At 36.4% G+C, this 17621-nt stretch overlaps 1 protein-coding gene across 4 annotated transcripts in view; it reads right to left on the bottom strand.

Annotated features, from left to right (window-relative positions):
* Nucleotides 1-17621, bottom strand: part of SLC4A4 (solute carrier family 4 member 4) — a 434558-nt gene that overhangs the window by 209647 nt on the left and 207290 nt on the right. For all 4 annotated transcript variants that reach the window (XM_077137062.1, XM_077137060.1, XM_077137063.1 and 1 more), the window contains exon 7: nt 981-1057. In XM_077137062.1, the coding sequence (XP_076993177.1) occupies nt 981-1057 (77 nt within the window). The remainder of the gene's footprint in view (nt 1-980; nt 1058-17621) is intronic.

The raw sequence follows: 17621 nt of genomic DNA, 5'->3' as shown, positions 1-17621 counted from the left end.
CCTCAAAACCCTTTTTTTCAAGAAAAAAAGAGTCAGAGACTAAAGTCACTCAAATGAGATAAGATTAGCACATCAAGCATGAAGCCAACTAGAATCACACTCTTATATCAAAGGTCAAAACTGTAAGCTATAAGAGCAAGGATCAGATATGCAATTTTCTGAGGTAAGTCATGTATTACTGCTTCCATTTAACAGAGAATGAAATGGGTGCCAACATCACGCAGCTGGTTTGAAACAAGTACTTAGGCGTCTTCTTGCTTCATTTTCCTTGTGCTTTCCAACGTAGGCCACTTGCGCTACAACTCTGAGGGAACCCTGACACTTTTAAAATATGCTGCTTTCATTTCTTTGAAGCTTGGAGAACTTTTATTTAGTAAGCACTTTTTATAAGCATTAACGCAGTATATTTTGAAACATAATCTCCTTTCTCAGATACCCACCTGAGTGGGAAACATGGCTCAGTTTCTACCACATTCTCTTCAAAAGGAAGCTAATAAAGAGTTTGAAAACCTGATTTACCTTCACTTATTTCAAAAAGACTTTCTTTTCTCTGTTTTAATAAACATGCAGCTAACAGGACTACCTTAATTATCATTTTCTTTACCTAAAGTACCACCCCCCCAGGTCAACAATTTTTAGCATTTATTAGCCCCAAATAGTTGACCAAAGCATTTTTTCACACATTATCTCATTTAATCCCCCTAAATAGGGATTATTATTACTATTTTAAAGTTGTAGCTCCAAGAGTTAAATTGTCCAAATGAATACATTTATAAGGAATGAAGTCAGGACTTAGATTCTTATCTAAACTCCAAACCCTTTCCCACACTGCTTCTGCTTCCTTCAGAGAAAGTGTGAACCCCCATCTATACTTAAGGGTCCATTTTATGTTAGGGGCCCATCATCTCCAATCTTTTCCAGACTCTTTTTTTATACATATTCAGTCTTAGATTCCAAAGAAGCAAGAATTCTTTACTTACCTGGTCCTTCTCTGGTTTATCAGATATGTCATTCAGACTGGAGGAAGTCAGATTCCTATGGGTCATGGCTGGGCTACCTAGAAAAACAAAAGTGAGCTCCAATTAAAGACTTCTCAAAATCACAAAGACCCTAGTTGTATACTTAATAAACACTGGTAGATGGTGATGGGAATGGTGGTGATGCTTTTAATTACATTAGGATTCTATTTCCAAACTCCAGGTTGGAGTAGAAACATGATTAAATGGAAAGTAGATAAAAGCCCAAATACTTTAAGTTTTATTGCCTGATTCTAATTCAAGATAAGCTAAACTTTGAAAGTAACTTCTATAACAGTAAGAATAGAAATGAATGCATTCCTGGTTTGGTTTACTTTTTGTCACTGCCCTTTACCCTACACACATCCTAATCTAGCTAGTGTCCTTTCTTTTTCCTGTGTCCTACAGAGACCAGCTCATCCTTCATCTTCAGCAGAGCTCACCCTTGGACGCAGACCCTGGCCTCCTCACACCCAGCCCTTCTACAGCACCATTTACTCTGGTCAACTCTTAAAACCACCAGCATTCCCCTCTCTGGCTGACACGTATATTTATCCTTAGTGGGACTCTGATCCAGGATCCCCATTCTTTGATTCAAAGCAGTATATCACAGGTTCCGTGTATTTCTCTGCATTCTCATTTGCCAGACTAAAATAAGTTTATCCCTTTTCTTCCCTTAATATATCAAACCTCTAATTTGAGTCAAAAGAGGGATTTCTTCAGGAATCCTACATGGGAATAATCTCCCTAACAATATAGCTGCTGTAGGTAAAATTCACTGGCGTTCTATCCAATGATTTCAAACACTGTAAAGCAAGACTAGAGAAGAGGGACATCGAGAAATCATACAAAATTTTAAAGTAGACTGTGTTACTCAGTAGAATACTGAACTTTCATTCTGCAGTTGGACCTGAAGTTTACTAAGCAAAAGAGTAACTTTTCAAATCCAGGATTTAATCCAACCCTTGCAGGGTGCTGAGTAATGTATTCACCGTTAATCCTCAATGATCTGACTCAGGCTGGTCTTCCCAGGAAGAGGACAAGGGTTGAAAATAAGCCCCAGAGTTTGAAAAAATCTTTACATTTGCTACCAAAAATTCTTTAGATTACAGACTTTAGTTTCTTCTAATCAAAACTTTAAAACAGGGGCGGGCCGCGGTGGCTCTGCGGGCAAAGTGCTTGCCTGCTATGCCGGAGGACCTCGGTTCGATTCCCGGCCCCAGCCCATGTAACAAAAACGGAGAAACAGAATACAATAAAAACAAGAAAATGTTTAAAAACGTTTCCCTTTCTTCCTTCCTTCCTTCCTTCTATCCTTCCTTCCTTCTCTCTGTCTTTCCTTTAAAAAAAAAAAAAAAAAAACTTTAAAACATAATTTTACAAAAGAATAATATCTACTTCTAATAACCTAATGTCTATATAGGAGGTCTTTATATAATATAGTTGCTTTTAACTACTAGATCAGAAAAACCATAATACTCTTGAGCTGGCAAAACAGGAGCATTTCTACTCTGCGGTGTTGCATTGAGCAAACGTGGCAAGGAAATCTTAAATCCTTCACCTGGTTGAAAGTATTTTATTCTAGGAAAATTTGAGCACAGGGCATTTTTCAAAGGAAAGACTATTTTTAAAAAACATGCTTTACAAGCAAAATTAAAAGTACTCTTTTGAAGGCCATGTTTTCTTCTTTAAATCACATGGCAGGTTTCTAATGTCCACTCAGTACAAAAGATACTAGGTACATACTTGAATGACCCCAAATAATTTTGCACTTAAAAATAATAGAAAATGTTGAGTAGGAATATTTTATACTTTATATTAAAAGGCAAAGCCAGTTGCGTGGAAGGTTCTGACTGAATTAGTGAAGTCTAAATTATATATTCCTAATGTAAAGAAATCTTAACATTCCTAATCTTAATTACAGTTTAAAAGGAGCTTTTCATAAATGAAAAGATAAGACTGATTTGTAATTATCAAATCAATTGTATGTAAGTGGCAGTATTGAAATTATGTAAAAGCAGTTTTCTCATTAAGTAATTTAAATTTCCTGGGCAACATCCTAAATTAACTGATTTGCTTTGGAAATTCTTAATAAATACTGCAAAGGTACATTTCAGTCCAAGTAATAGTCTAACTGCTGCAAAATCTGAACATGCTGAAACCAAATGAATAAGGTTTTTTATTATAATGATAATAACCTTGACTGATGTCAAAACTTTACCAAGAAATGTGATAGGCTCCCCCATGTTTTCTTTCATTTCTGAAAGAAAAACTAACTAGCTAGCCTAAGTATGGCTAGTTAAAGTCACACTACATGGGCAGCAAAGAGGAAAAGGCACAGATCCAAGGAAGAAACGGGAAGTCAGACAGGGGAGAGAATGCTGATGCTACGAAGCAACCAAACCTACTGTCCCTCCTAACTTGATCTAACTCTTATTAATGCAGGTAATTAATATTAACAGCGTCACTAATGTTTAACCTTGGAACAAACTGGAGGAATTCGGAAGTCAACAATTCTAGGTAACTAAGCAAAAAGATCAGCATTCTTCAATCTTTACTCACTTCCCTCACTTGCAAACCCATTCCACCCCTGCCAAAGCTTTAAGCCAGACAAATATTTCCCGGTGCTCTAAATCCTTTCCTCTGAGTCTCACCTAAAACCAATAAATAAATAAATAAATAAATAACTCTGTTTTGGGGACTCACAGTTTCATCAGGCTTTTCCAGAAACATCATTCAAATCAAAGAAGACAAGGACAGAACCAAAAGAGATTATAAACCAGATTAAAACTCGCAATCATAAATTTGTGAGTGACATTTTAGGGAATCAGGGAAGCTATTACACAAGACTGCTAATAACATTCTATTGTGGGTATTTTGTACCCAACATTCAATAAGACACATTGTCAGAATAAATCAGTGCTTTCTATTTAAAGTTTTAGGTTATAATGTAAACTCCTTATGTTACAGTCCTGAGTGAGTGGGGCTAGTAGAAGAAAATGTCACCTTGTACCAAAAAAGGTGAAATACAAGAGTATCCTAAAATATGCTACTTCTTTCACAGGTAGCAATTCATTCATTCAACACTATCACTTGTAGGCCCTTTCCATCTAAAATCTAGGGCATACAAATGTCTTATGATTGCTCTTGGCCCAAAGAAAGTTTGTTTATTTAAGTTTGATTTAAAAAAAAAAAATCAGCCTTGAGTGCATAATCATAATTAATTTCCATATCACTGCTTCCTGGCCATTAGAAAAAGAAAGCTTTGGTGAAATACATTTTCAAGCAGTTTTACACAATCAAAAACAATTTCATTTTCAAAGTACCCAGTTGGCAGGTACATACTGTCTTCTGTAAAAATTAATTACACTCTGTACTAAGTTTGAAAATCGTTGTTATTCTTTAGCACACATGTAGCAATTTATAAAATCCTTTGCAATTATGTCTATTAGGATAAAATTATGTCTATTAGACAGGGGAGAGGAAACTCTACAGCACAAGCACAACACGATATTTAAACACATATGTATTATGTAAATATGTACATTAATACAGTGACACACAAATTCCCTTCCCTCTCATCTTGTAATTCTATAACTGAGCTAATAAAGAATCTAGGGACTAGTTAAAATGAAGATTGCATAGCCTATGTAATAAACCAGTCTTTTAATTCTTAGTAATAACTAAATAATTAACATTTTTAACCCTGAAAAATAGCCAAATAACACACATATAACTCAATCTGGACATTTATATCAGAAAATTTGGAGGTGTAGATCTGAATTACACAGCTTGGGACCCCAAAACTAATAATAAATTTAGCTTCAGAATAGTGCATGTTAGTGTTTTTTGCACCTCACTAACCCACTGCTATTCTTCTTTATTTCTTTATTGAGATAACAAACCTGCGAGAAAATGTATCCATCAGAGATTAAAGGTCAACAAAACTTTTTCAGTGCCAGTTACTTTAACTCATCTTTATCTACCCTATCAGTACTGTGGGATTGATACTGCTTTACCACTCTACCGATAAACAAAATGAAGTACAAGGAGGTTAAATTCATGGTCACACAGTAAAATGATAAAAACATAAATTAATCTCTTAATTCCAGTCCCACTGCCTCTGAGAGCAAATGGTCTCACTCTGTTATTTACATAAACACAACAACTCCTCATTATGTAACCAAGAAATTAAGATTTAAAGATGATTTTGATTACTGAATCATTACATAAATATTCCTTTTTTACTTTCTGGTATATAGGAGTAAACAGAAATCCATATCTGAACTCTCTAAATTGTACTCCAGCTGCCCTGATCTCTGATAATGATTGTATGGTCTTTACCTTCTGCTCCTGTGATTATAAAATCCTTATGGTTAACCCTCATTTGTACCCATTTGTCAGTTTTTCAACTTTAGAGTCTTGTAATCACTAAAGACAGCCCCTAATGCTTCTTAACGAAGGGTCCTGAGTCAGGTCAGAACTAACCCACCCCAAGCCCAAAGTCATCTTGACAACTGAGACTGGATCTAACCACAGTGGGCCCACCTGACATGCGCAGTAGCTTAGACTCTAACCTACAGGTCACCTAGACCTCATTCCGCCATTTTCTTACACACATTCTGTGACTCGGCAAGCAATCAATTGGCAAACGCTCAATAATTATATCACCTCCAATTATATCATCTAGGGCCACTGTGTTTATTACCCTAAACCCCACCCATCTTTCACTCTAATAAAACTATCAGAAATGCTGAAGTTCAGGGAGACAGATTTTGGGGTGCTAGGCCACCTGCTCTCACACTACATGCCTAGTAATAAACTCTTTCTCTCTTTGAAACCCCGGTGCCTCGGGAATTGGTCATTGAGTACACTGGGCAAAAGGCTCCACAGCCTCTGTCCAGTAACAATTTTATAATAAAAAGAAAAATTAATGTACAACCACAAAAATCATACCCTATTTTCACACCAATTATGTGCAAAATAACACTAAGGATGTTTAAGGCACATATGTTCTTGGTTTTCAAACTTGCTGCTCCCGAAGATGAAGTTTGTGTTTCTTTACTTTTCATTTTCATGAAGAAAATTGACTATTTTTTCCTTCTTTTCTTTATGAAAATGAAGGCTAAATGATGAGCTTGGATTTTTTTAAGACCAGTTGCCTAGTCTCCCATAGCAACAGAATAAGCAGCACTGTCCCTACCAAAACCATAACCAAACCATGTCATTTTAGACACCCAACCAATTCTTATCACCCTCCTCCAAATAAAACGCAGACATATTTAAAATTTAAATATTAGACAAAGGAAGGATAAAAATATCATTGGTCAAAATCTCTTTGAAGGAATTCATAACAAAGAGAAAATCAGTTTGGGTATTTTTGCTTGTTTCATTTTTATCGTTTTGTTTTGTTTAGAGAATCTTGGTTGGTTGTTTGTTTATGATTTAATATAAAGTAAATACCATAAAACCAGACCCCAGGCCTTTGGTTTGCCTTGTTCATGGTTATATCCTCACAGGCTGGCACCAGTACACTTAATAAATATTTGTGAATGAACAATAATAGTGAGTGAATATCATTTTACCTCCATTTGGAATGACTACTATTAACACTGCTGCTCAAGGTCCATTCCCTATGTAGGGATGTGGTGTGTGCACACTCCAAGGGCCTTCAGACCTGGAAAGCCTTAGAATAAAGAAGGAAAAAATCTGTGGCCAGTCCTGAATTAACAGAACTGAAGGACTCTACCTAGCTGTTTAAAAGCCTGTCAGCCAGCAGTGGTAAAGGAGGTAAGAGGCAATAAAAGGAAGAAAAAGAGACCCCAGCAAAGAAAGAATCAGATGAAAATGGAAAAGAAAATGAAAGAAGGTGCAGAACCTCAGCTAAAAGAGAACATGGGAGAACTGAAGAAGAGTCAAGAATGTGACTGGCTAGGAACATGGAGTAAATTTGGAGGAAGGACGAAGACATCAAAAGACCCAGATGACTATCATAACATGTAAGGAAAGTTCTAGCTAAAAGCTCAGATCATTCCTAATATGTGGGATAAAGATAATGGACAAGACACCCTTATATGGAAAGCCAGAAGTGTTTAAATCAAAGCAAATCTGGTATGGTGTGCATAATAAACACTGGTGAATTCCTCTGCCAGTGAGTCCTCACTAATACCATTCCTTTCCAGTAAAGACCATTCTCTACCCTTTGCTATCCTCTGTTGTCTAGATTCCCTTGATAATCTTTCTAATCTCAACTTCGTTGGCCCTGTTCTCTACTGTTCTTAAATTTCCTGACTATTCTGTGGGCTTTGCCCAAGATTCAGTGTTAGGTCTGAAATAGCTTCATGTCAAATGCACAAGTTCATTTCCCCCAGCTCCTTTTAAATGTTACCCAGCAAAAGCAAAATGCTCGAGACCATGGTGACTTCCACTCTAATAATATTTGCACTGTATATTTAATTTTTTATAACCTAAAATAGGTATTTTTTTTTAAAAAAAGCATATTTTCTTTTTCTCACATACCCACATTTAAAAAAAGGCATTTAAAAATCCCTACACAGGGAGGGTTTGATGGTAGTTCAGTGGTAGAATTCTCACCTGCTATGCAAGAGACCTTGTTCGATTCCCAGCCCACGTACTTCCCCAAAAAACAAACAAGCAAAAATTCAACAAATGATACTGCAATAACGGGATACTCACATGGAAAGAAAATGAAATGTTACCCCATCATACAGCATACACACAAAAAAAATCCCTACTCAGCTAAGGAAGAATTCAGAAACAAATACAGACTAGAAAACTAAAATAGGAAAATCTCCATTAAAAAACTTTAAGGAAATGGTAGTCCTTGTGTTTGTAGTGTTTGTGATTCTATAACAGTGTTCCCTTTCTCTTCTCTCTCATTTTCTCTCTCCCACATAGACACACACACAAGCACAGAGCCATAAGCACACACATACACACACACACACACACCTACGTGCACACCTGCATGACATAAAGCTATGAACAAGAAGTATTCTCTCCAAAAAAAAATGCAAGGTAGAAATATATCAAATAAATTGTGACCTTCTTTCCTCACAAAATTGAAAAGCAAAAAGAACCAAAGCTTCAGCAAGCTATGCTAGCCAATGAAAGGAAAAGTAGGAAAGACCTATCAATGGTGGATTATAACAGATATAAATAACATATTCTCTGCCTTCCTTACAAATGACACTAATACAAAGTGACTTCATTAAATGCCCCTTAAACAAGTTAAAGAACAGGTTCCTACAGCCGCATCATTCCACAGGCATGTACACCAGTGTCAATTTTATTTGTTTTCATACCACCCTATATCCAAGATAAAGTAAAACTTCTCTAATTCAGATTAGTGGAGGCATTATCTAAATTGATGAAGTGTCTGAATTTAAAATATTTTAAAAGGACTGCAATTCAAGATGGTAAACTTAGCATGGGTCTCTACTGAGTCATAAGCCTGTTTATCTCCAATCCCTTCCTAGACCTTTTTAAATGATAAAAAATATTTTTTAAGTATAAAGCCACGTTAATTAAAAGAACTTGTAGGAGACAAAGTTAAGAGATTTTAAGTTTCTGGAAGAAGCACAGAGAGTAGCACAACCTGTTACTATTTATGCTATTTAGAAATTGCACTATAAAATATATGCAGAGGGGTAAGGGGTCAAAAAAAAAGATCACCCTATAAAATCCTGGATAAGCTCCAGAATGGAAGATGCCAAGTACAATGGAAGCAAGATACAGGTGGAAGGCTGTGAGTTCATGCAAAGTAGGCAGAGAAAGTTTAACAATACCCAGTCTGCAGAATAGCAAGTAGCCAAGGCATTTACACCACAGGTCAAAAATAAGAAGGGCTCATTGCTAAAGAGGTATTCCATAAAGACAAGGGCAATTACAGCATTTGTACCTCAAGGGAAAATCCTCTGAATTCAAGAATTTAGGGTGCCCTTCAGGGTAACCCTTCCTGCTCACTCTAAAGCAAATCTTCTTTCTTAAATATAAATGGACATCCTTGCCTGCCATGTGGGAGACTGGGGTTCATTTCCAGTCCATGCATCCCCCCTGGAAACAACAACAAACCAACAAAAACAAACAAACAAAAATTCAACACATGATGCCGCAATAACAGGACACTCACATAGAAAAAGGATGGAATGTGACCCCCACCATACTGCATTAAAATAAATAAATAAAGGGCGGGCCACGGTGGCTCAGCAGGTAAGAATGCTTGCCTGCCAAGCCCGAGGACCCGGGTTCAATTCCCGGTGCCTGCCCATGTTAAAAAATAATAATAATAAATAAATAAATAAATAAATAAATAGACAGCTGAAGATCATTGTACACTTAAATAGGAATCCCAAGACTAAAAAGAAAAAAAAAAGAAAAGGAAAAGAACTATAATTTAGAAAATACAAAATAAAAATTCTCTTACGTTTGCAGAGAAATTTGAGAAGAAATTATATTCATAAATCATAGGATAGTATGAAAAAATTCAAAATGAGGAAAAATATAAGATCAAGAAAATCTTACAAAAAGCAGGGAAAGGGAGAAAGTCAAAGATTCAGAAATATGAAAGAAAAGACAAAAGGTGTAGAGGACCAATTCAGGAGGGCCATTCTTTGATTATGAGGAGTCCCATTAAGGCAGAACCAGGAGTATGGAAGAGAGAACATTATCAAAGAGAATATCCCAGAGCTAAAGCATAAGTTTCTTCAGGTCAAAGGGCCCCAATGGGAAAAATAAACACAACAAACCATAAAAGGTAAGAACTCATCCCTGTTTGTAGAGGAATCACTGTGAAACTTCACAACATCAAGAATGAAGAGATATCCTAAACATTTCTATCCTGAGCGGAATTCTATCTTTTCTATTCTGACTCTGGAATTCTCATAAGCAACAAGGATAGTAAAAGATAATAGAACCATGTTTTTAAAGTTCTGAAAGAAAATTATTTTTGATCTAGGAGTCTGTACTAATCCAAATCATTAATAAAATGTGGGGAAAAAAACAATAAAGGAACTTACAGGACAAAAAAATAAAACACCTCGAAAATGTTAAAAATTTCATGTCTTTCATACCAAGTTACTTAAGAATTTGATTTAGCAAAATGAGAGAATAAACTGAGAAAGAGAGATGTATGGTCTCTAACTCAGGAAAGCAAGGAACATAAGTGGGAATAACAGCTGTAACAGGTCTAGAAAACAAGTCTGTTGGAGCAGGAGGAAGTGGGGGAGGGGCAGGGGAAGGGACAAGACCTGCAGGAAAGAGATTTCAAGGGATTGTATAAGTTTATTAGTATCCTTGAGATACTGGGAAAGCTTCAGAATGCAGTAATGGGTACTTCAAAAAAAACAGAAAGACAATTTACTACTCCAGGTTGTAAAAAAAAATTTACAAGACTGGAAATATAATTATAGCTCATTACGAAGCTTTAGCGTAAACTACATTCATGAAATCATAATAATATAGATGTTATTTATGAATTCTAACCTTAGAATCAACTGATAGAGAAAGCACCTAATTTATTTATAGATAAGGACAAGAATGTAAATCTAATCAATATTAATAATAGAAAGTAAAAGTACCAATGACAAAAGTCTGGAAGTAGAAGCAATGAGGAAAAATGCAATGAAAGGCAGTGGTGCTAATATCCCTTTCGACAAAGTGAAAAGTCAAAAAAGACCCTGTCAATACTTGCTAGGAAAAAAAATAAAAGTACAGGTCTATTACTTACTATTACAAGTGTAATTAATAATGAAACTAAGAATAATTATACAAAAGTATTTGAAAGAAAGAGTAGTGTTTGTATAAATTAAGTAAAACCATTGCTACCTTAGCAATGAACTACTAAATATAATATCTAAAGACTATTAAATAGGAAACAGTAAGGTAAGCTTATTGTATAGAGATATGAACAAAACCACAAAATAAACTAAAAAAAAAAAAATTGGAAACAATTTAATGGTAAAACTGGTTGTTAGGAGGGACGTGTCTGGGTACAGTGAAGATAAAGCAAAGGAGTTTGTTTTTCATTAGTATATTTCTGTACTCTTCAATTTCATGACCATTTTCATACAGTACTTTGATAAAAACAATGTATATCTAGCATATGATCAGTATTAATTAAATCTAATTTAATTATTTTCAAGTACATTAAGAAATTAAGTTGAGACACTATTCACTAGCAGCATTACTGACTACCCACATTGGAAATTTAATTAAGTCAAATTTTAATACAAGCATGGATATCAAAAAATTTAAGGCAGTCTCAAATAAATTTTTTGTTAAGTAGCTTTAACACTCTGCATGAAACATTACTTACTTTATTTTTAAAATTATGGTTAGAGAAATTTTCCTTATAGGCTATATCTGAATTATCAAAGTTTCCATAGTATAGCTTTAGTCACCAAAAAACCCTTATACACGAGAAGTATGGATAAAAGCTGAGAAGCAAACCATTTGGCTTAGTCTTACATATAAAGGCAAATATAGATATGGATATAGATATAAATAATGCAGATATAAAATTTTATAAGATTAATAGACACATTCTCTGGGCCTCGACTTAAAACTGCAGCCCTTTCCTTACAGTTTCAGATTTATGACTCACAAAACATGACCTAGGGGAAAGTCCAGTGAAACTGGCTTTCTCCTGCAGTGACTGCACATGGCCTTATTGACTTCACTTCGGGTTAGTTGATACACACTGGGCAGTGAGTGACCACAGGTCACCCCCATCTCAGAAAGCAGCCTCCTGGGAAGAAGAGCATAAACATATCCGGGCTTATATCTTCTCTTTTACCCAAGAGGCACTGAAGACTTTCCACATTTAAATGCTTTAAGTCTGAATGAGAGCAAAGTCAGGGCACAACACATTTCCTATTGTGCAGTTGCTCATTTCTCCCACGAAGAGGTTTATTATGCAACTCAGTCACAGTGACGTGTAGGCTCCAAATGTGTGATAGCTTTGAAGCCTCAAGCGATTCTAGGGTTACCCTGGGAATCTGGTCAGAACAAAGACATACCCAGGATTTCCTTCTCATTTGAGAAGCGCAAGCTGGATTGAGACACCTGCAATTTCAAGTTGATATCATCCTGGTCCCAAATCACATAGTTCTAAGAAGTCCCAAAGGTGAGAATGTTTCACTTTGCCTGATACCAACTGCTCAGTCATCATTTTTCTCTCTAGGAGGGGAAAGGAAAGACTAATGGCTCACACACCACTGTGATGAGCCTAATGGGCCCAGGAAATATGTAAAAGAAACCCAAGAGATCACCCATGTCAGCATGGTATCACAGAAAAAAGGCAACTTCAGAATAAGAAGACTGTCAAATAGGAGCAACAGTACCTCCCTTACTGGGTTACTGTAAGGAGTAAATAATAACAAAACATGAAGAAGTGCCCCACACAGGTTTCAACAAATGTTAGTTTTCTTCTCCCTCCTCCTAGCAGTCATGTGCATAAATCCCCTCTGAACTCAAGAACTTTAAGGAACTATGAACTTGCCTTGCCATGGTGTAGGTCCCATAACCACTTACCACTGGTAATTTTCCAGTCTAAAGATATGAGTTCAGATTTACTGAGAGGTCACTATCCTAATTCATACCCCAAGGTAGGGCTTGAAATCATCTGAGCTGTCTCAAGAAATGAGGGCTGAGGTCTAAATGTAGCTATGATATATTACACAGAGTGTATGTGATGACTTTGGACAAACAAAACTTAGGAGCTTCTAGCAAAAGCAAGCTACACCTATCTTACTTATATCCATTGCATGGTGGGGATAGAAAGTTCCTTAATGTCAGTCTCTAACATTCTCTTGAGGAGACTGTGGCCTTTGCTCATTCTGGCAGTTATCCTGATATGAGGGCAATGCATTCTCTACTGCATTTACTACTTAAGTGGTAAAGAGAGTGAGTTGAGTGGAAAAAGAGCAAGTGGTAAAATATATGAAGCCTCAAGCAAAAAGAAAGCAATGCAGAGACTGAAAATACCTCACTGGATTTGGTAATGGTGATTAAAATTGCTTAAATCCAGGAGGCAAAGGTGCTTTCTAAAATATTCATATTCTGCTAAACCAAGATGAAGAGAAAGGAAGCAAAAGATGAAAAAGGAAAGTCATACTTGGAATAGTCTGAATCAGTACCAAAACTTTAGTCACAGAACCAATCAAGATGGCAGAATAGGATGGTTCCAAGCTTCACCCCCCTACAGAAGCTTTGAACAATCAGCAAGAATTGGTAGAAATATATTTCTAAAGCTCCAGAAAACAGATAAAGGATTTTAGTAACAGGGTGAGCATGGACTCAAGAAAAAAAGCCCCTTAAAAGTGGTAAGATCTCATGGCACCCTGACTGGCCCCTACTCCAACTCTCACCAGCTTGCACACTAAAATATCAGAATACCTAGACTTCTACAAAAGATTACAAAACATTCAAAAAAATAGGAATTGATGGCCCAGGCAAAGGAACAGATTAAAACATTAGAATCCAACAATGAGAAGGATTATTCCTGGGACATTCCAGAAAAAGACTTTTTAGTGCTAAGCACTATAGGAAAACATGGGCAAAGAACTAAAGGAAATCAGGAAAACAAAAGATGAACAAAAACAGAATATCAGTAGAGACATGGACATTATAAAAAAGAATTGAACAGACTTGAATACCACAATAACAGAAATTTTAAATCCCCCAGGTGAGTTCAACAGCAGACTGGAGCTGGCAGAAGAATTAATTCACAAACTTGAAAACAGAACAATTGAAATCATTCATTCTGAGAAGCAGAAAGAGGAAAGACTGAGGAAAAGTGAACAGAGCCTGAGGAACCTGTGAAACACCATCAAGTATACCAATAATTGTGAAAGTCCCTGAAGGAGAAGAAAGAGAGAAAGGGACAGAGAAAATATTCAAAGAAATGATGGCTGAAAACCTCCCAAATTTAACTGCAAATATGTATATACACATCCAAGATGCTCAATGAACTCCAAATAGAATAACCCAGAAAGACCCACACCATGCCATGCCATATTATAATCACAATGTTAAATGCCAAAGACAAAGAGAAATCTGAAAGTTGCCAGAGAGAAGCAACATGTCACATAAAAAGGAACCTCAACCAGGAACCCTGCAGGAAAGGAGGCACTGGAAAGGCATATTTAAAGTGCTGAAAGCAAAACACTGTCAACCAAAAATTCTTTATCTGGCAAAAGCATCTTTAAAAATTGGGGAGGAATTAAGTCATTCTCAGATAGATAAAAAAATGAGGGAGTTCATCATCACTAGATTGGCCCTAACAGAAATGCTAAAGATAGTTCCGCAGGCTTAAAGCAAAGGACACTAGACAATTGACTGAAGGTGCATAAAGATAATGACATGGGTATACATATCAGTACTACCGTATTTTTTATTTGTAAGTCCATTTTTTACTACCTCCAGGATCTAAAAGGAAAATGCATAAAGAGTAATGATAAGCCAATTGTTGGGTACTCATAATGTATAAACATGTACTTTGTGACAAGAACTTCATAAAGGTGAGGAAATGAGAGGTATAAGAACATAGTGCAGGGTTTCTATTTGGGGTGAAGGGAAAGTTCTGATAATGGATGGTAGTGAGGCTACTGCAACATGTCTACATGATTAATCCCACTGAATGGCATGCTTGGGAGGAGCTGGAATGAAAACATTTGTGTTGTGTACATGTTCTACATTTAGAAACAAAGAGAAACTAAAGAGATAACGACAATTAAATGCAATGCATGTTACTGAATGGGATCTGGGAGAAAACGGTCAAAAGGATATTTTGGGGACATAAGAAAAGTTGGAATATAGAATGTAAGCTTTATATCGGTGTTAAATTTTTTGAACTTGATAATCCGTGGTTTCATGGGTGGGTGTCTCTTCATAGGGAGCGTGCACGGAAGCGCTGAGTATTTAAGGAATGCGATGTGTGCGTGCTTCTCTCAGGGACTCAGGAAACGGACAGGTATATGCACCGAAGGACGGATGGATGGATGAACAGACGGATGGATGGATGGATGGAATATTGTAGTAAGGTGGCGGTGCAGGGGTTGGCAGATCTGGGTGGACAAAGTGTTGGAGGTGTGCAGCTCTCTGTATAGCATTTGCATTGTTTTTTATGGCTGTGCTGTGGGTTTGAGATTAAAAGTACAAAGTTTAAAAACAATGAAAACTTTAGCTTTTAAAAAATGTCTCTTATACAGAAATACTGGTATTTTCTCATAGTTGTACATTATCTCCAGACCAGGAATACAGTACAGAGGGTACAATAAGTATAGGTGCCCCTACAGAGAAGATTCTCTGGTGGGTTGAGTAAATAATTACAGATGTGTCTCCTAGAATCACAGAATTAAAAGGCACTTCGAGATCTTCAAACTAAATTCTCTCCAAACCATTTATCTCCTATAACATCAAATACAGCCAGTCTGCTAATAGCCACTTTAATATTTTTGGTGACAGGAAGCTTGCAAATTAACGAAGCAATCAATTTCATTGTGATAAAATTCATTCTTATACACAGTAGGCTGAGTCAATTTCCCAGGTAAACAAACAGCAGTCTTTGGATAGACCAAGAGATAATACCGGGATTGCATTCAGAGTGACAACCAGAGCGCACACATGCTCAGAAAGAGTGGTCTTCATTTAAATACACATAACTGCCATTAGTCACCTTAGAAATGATGCACATTCTCATGTTTTCCTAGGCTTAACTAAGGATCTTCATAAATAAAGGTCCTTGCTTTACCTTTTACAATTCTCTAGACTGCAGTCCTCATTCACTCTCCAGAAACCTGTATACCAAATGTCCCTTAATGGGAAAACGCTGAATCCTTATACAAGAGGGATGGGACTATATCCTAGCCAACAGACCTAAACTTGGGAAAAATAAACTTGCATCAGGCCATCAATTCTTTTGGAAATTAATGAACTCTAAAAATTACATTCAAATCCTTATTCAAAATCTCAGGAGTTCCAAGACAGTATCTTCTTCTTGAAGTTTTCACACACAAGGTCTGCATCTGTTCTCTGAAGCAGCAAAGGAGTATACTTTCTCTACATATTTGTACTTAAGTGTTAAGCCAGCTCTCAGGAACCAACTAAGTTGCCTTTTCTCCAACTGCTCTAGTAAACCACTCCTATGACATGTCTTGTCATATGATTATTCCTAGCTTCTCAATCTCCTTCAGACGTGACCAATTCTATTTCTCTTTCAAATGCTTCCAGCTCTGCACAGGAGAACCAGCTTATCATAAACATCACTTTTCTTGGTACAACACTTTAACTAGTAGCATTCTGAAGATAAGGACCAAGTGTCCCTGTGTGCCTTGTTCACTGCATATTCCTAGAACCTAGCTGAGCTCTGGGCAACGAGTGGTCCTCAAAAATATTTAGGTGAATGGATGACTTAACAAACTGAATGAAATAATAATGTAACACCCCAAAATTCTATCACTGCAACTTGTTATGATGAAATAATCAGCAATAAACAGGGAAGGAACCCTCCCAATTCAAGGTTATAACAATCATTCCTACTGAAGGCAACAGTCACAACTATCATTGACATCATCATAAATAATAATAAAACCTACACAGCTTAAGCCTGTAGCTGGATAAGAGGAAATGTCACTTTTCTACAGATTCTAGGCACTTTCCTACAGGTTCTAGGCACTTCCCTAGAAAACGAGACAAGAATTATTCAAAGATATCCTATGGAAATTGGGGAAATGATTCAATCTTATTACTTATAGCAATTACTGAAAGCCACACACCAGTTTAAGTGTGTGTTAGGAGAATTCATTTTTTTAACTTTTTTTATTGTGTAGTATATAACATATATACAAAGCAAAGAAATAAGAAAGCAATAGTTTCCAAAGCACTCTTCAGCAAGTAGTTACAGGACAGATCCCAGAGTCTGTCAGTGGCTACCATGATTTTTCCTTCTAGCTGCCCCAGAATATATGAAACTAGAGGGCTTAAATATTTTTTTATCATCACAATCAACTTTTTAAAAAGCCAATTTCATTTTTTGTAAAAAATAACACACATACAAAAAAGCTATAAATTTCAAAGCACAGCACCACAATTAGTTGAGAACATATTTCAGAGATTGACATGGGTTACAATTCCACATTTTTAGATTTTTACTTCTAGCTGCTTTAAAATACTGGAGACTAAAAGGGATATTAATTTAATGATTCAGCATTCACATTCATTTGTTAAATCCTATCTTTTCTGTATAATTCCACCATCACCTCTGATCTTTCCATACCTCTCTTTGGGGTTGTTCGGGACATGGCAATTCTAGATTTCTTATATTGGAAGGGTCTATCACTAATATGGGGTAGGGAGATGGAACTATCTGATGTTCTAGTGAGGCTGAGTGAAGTTTCAGGATTTATCTGGACCAGGGACTCATCTGGAGGTTGTAGGTTTTTGGAAAGTTACTCTAGTGCATGGGACCCTTGTGGAATGTTATATATTACCTTAGGTGTTCTTCAGGATTGGCTGGAATGGTCCTGGTCGGCAGGTTATGAGAGGTAGCAAGGAAGGTCTACCTGAAGCTTTAGTAAGAGCAAC

This window comes from Tamandua tetradactyla, chromosome 19 (assembly GCF_023851605.1).
Source record: "Tamandua tetradactyla isolate mTamTet1 chromosome 19, mTamTet1.pri, whole genome shotgun sequence".
NCBI lineage: Eukaryota > Metazoa > Chordata > Mammalia > Pilosa > Myrmecophagidae > Tamandua > Tamandua tetradactyla.
Note: the sequence above shows the minus strand (reverse complement) of the source record. Positions and strands in the feature narration are given on the sequence as shown.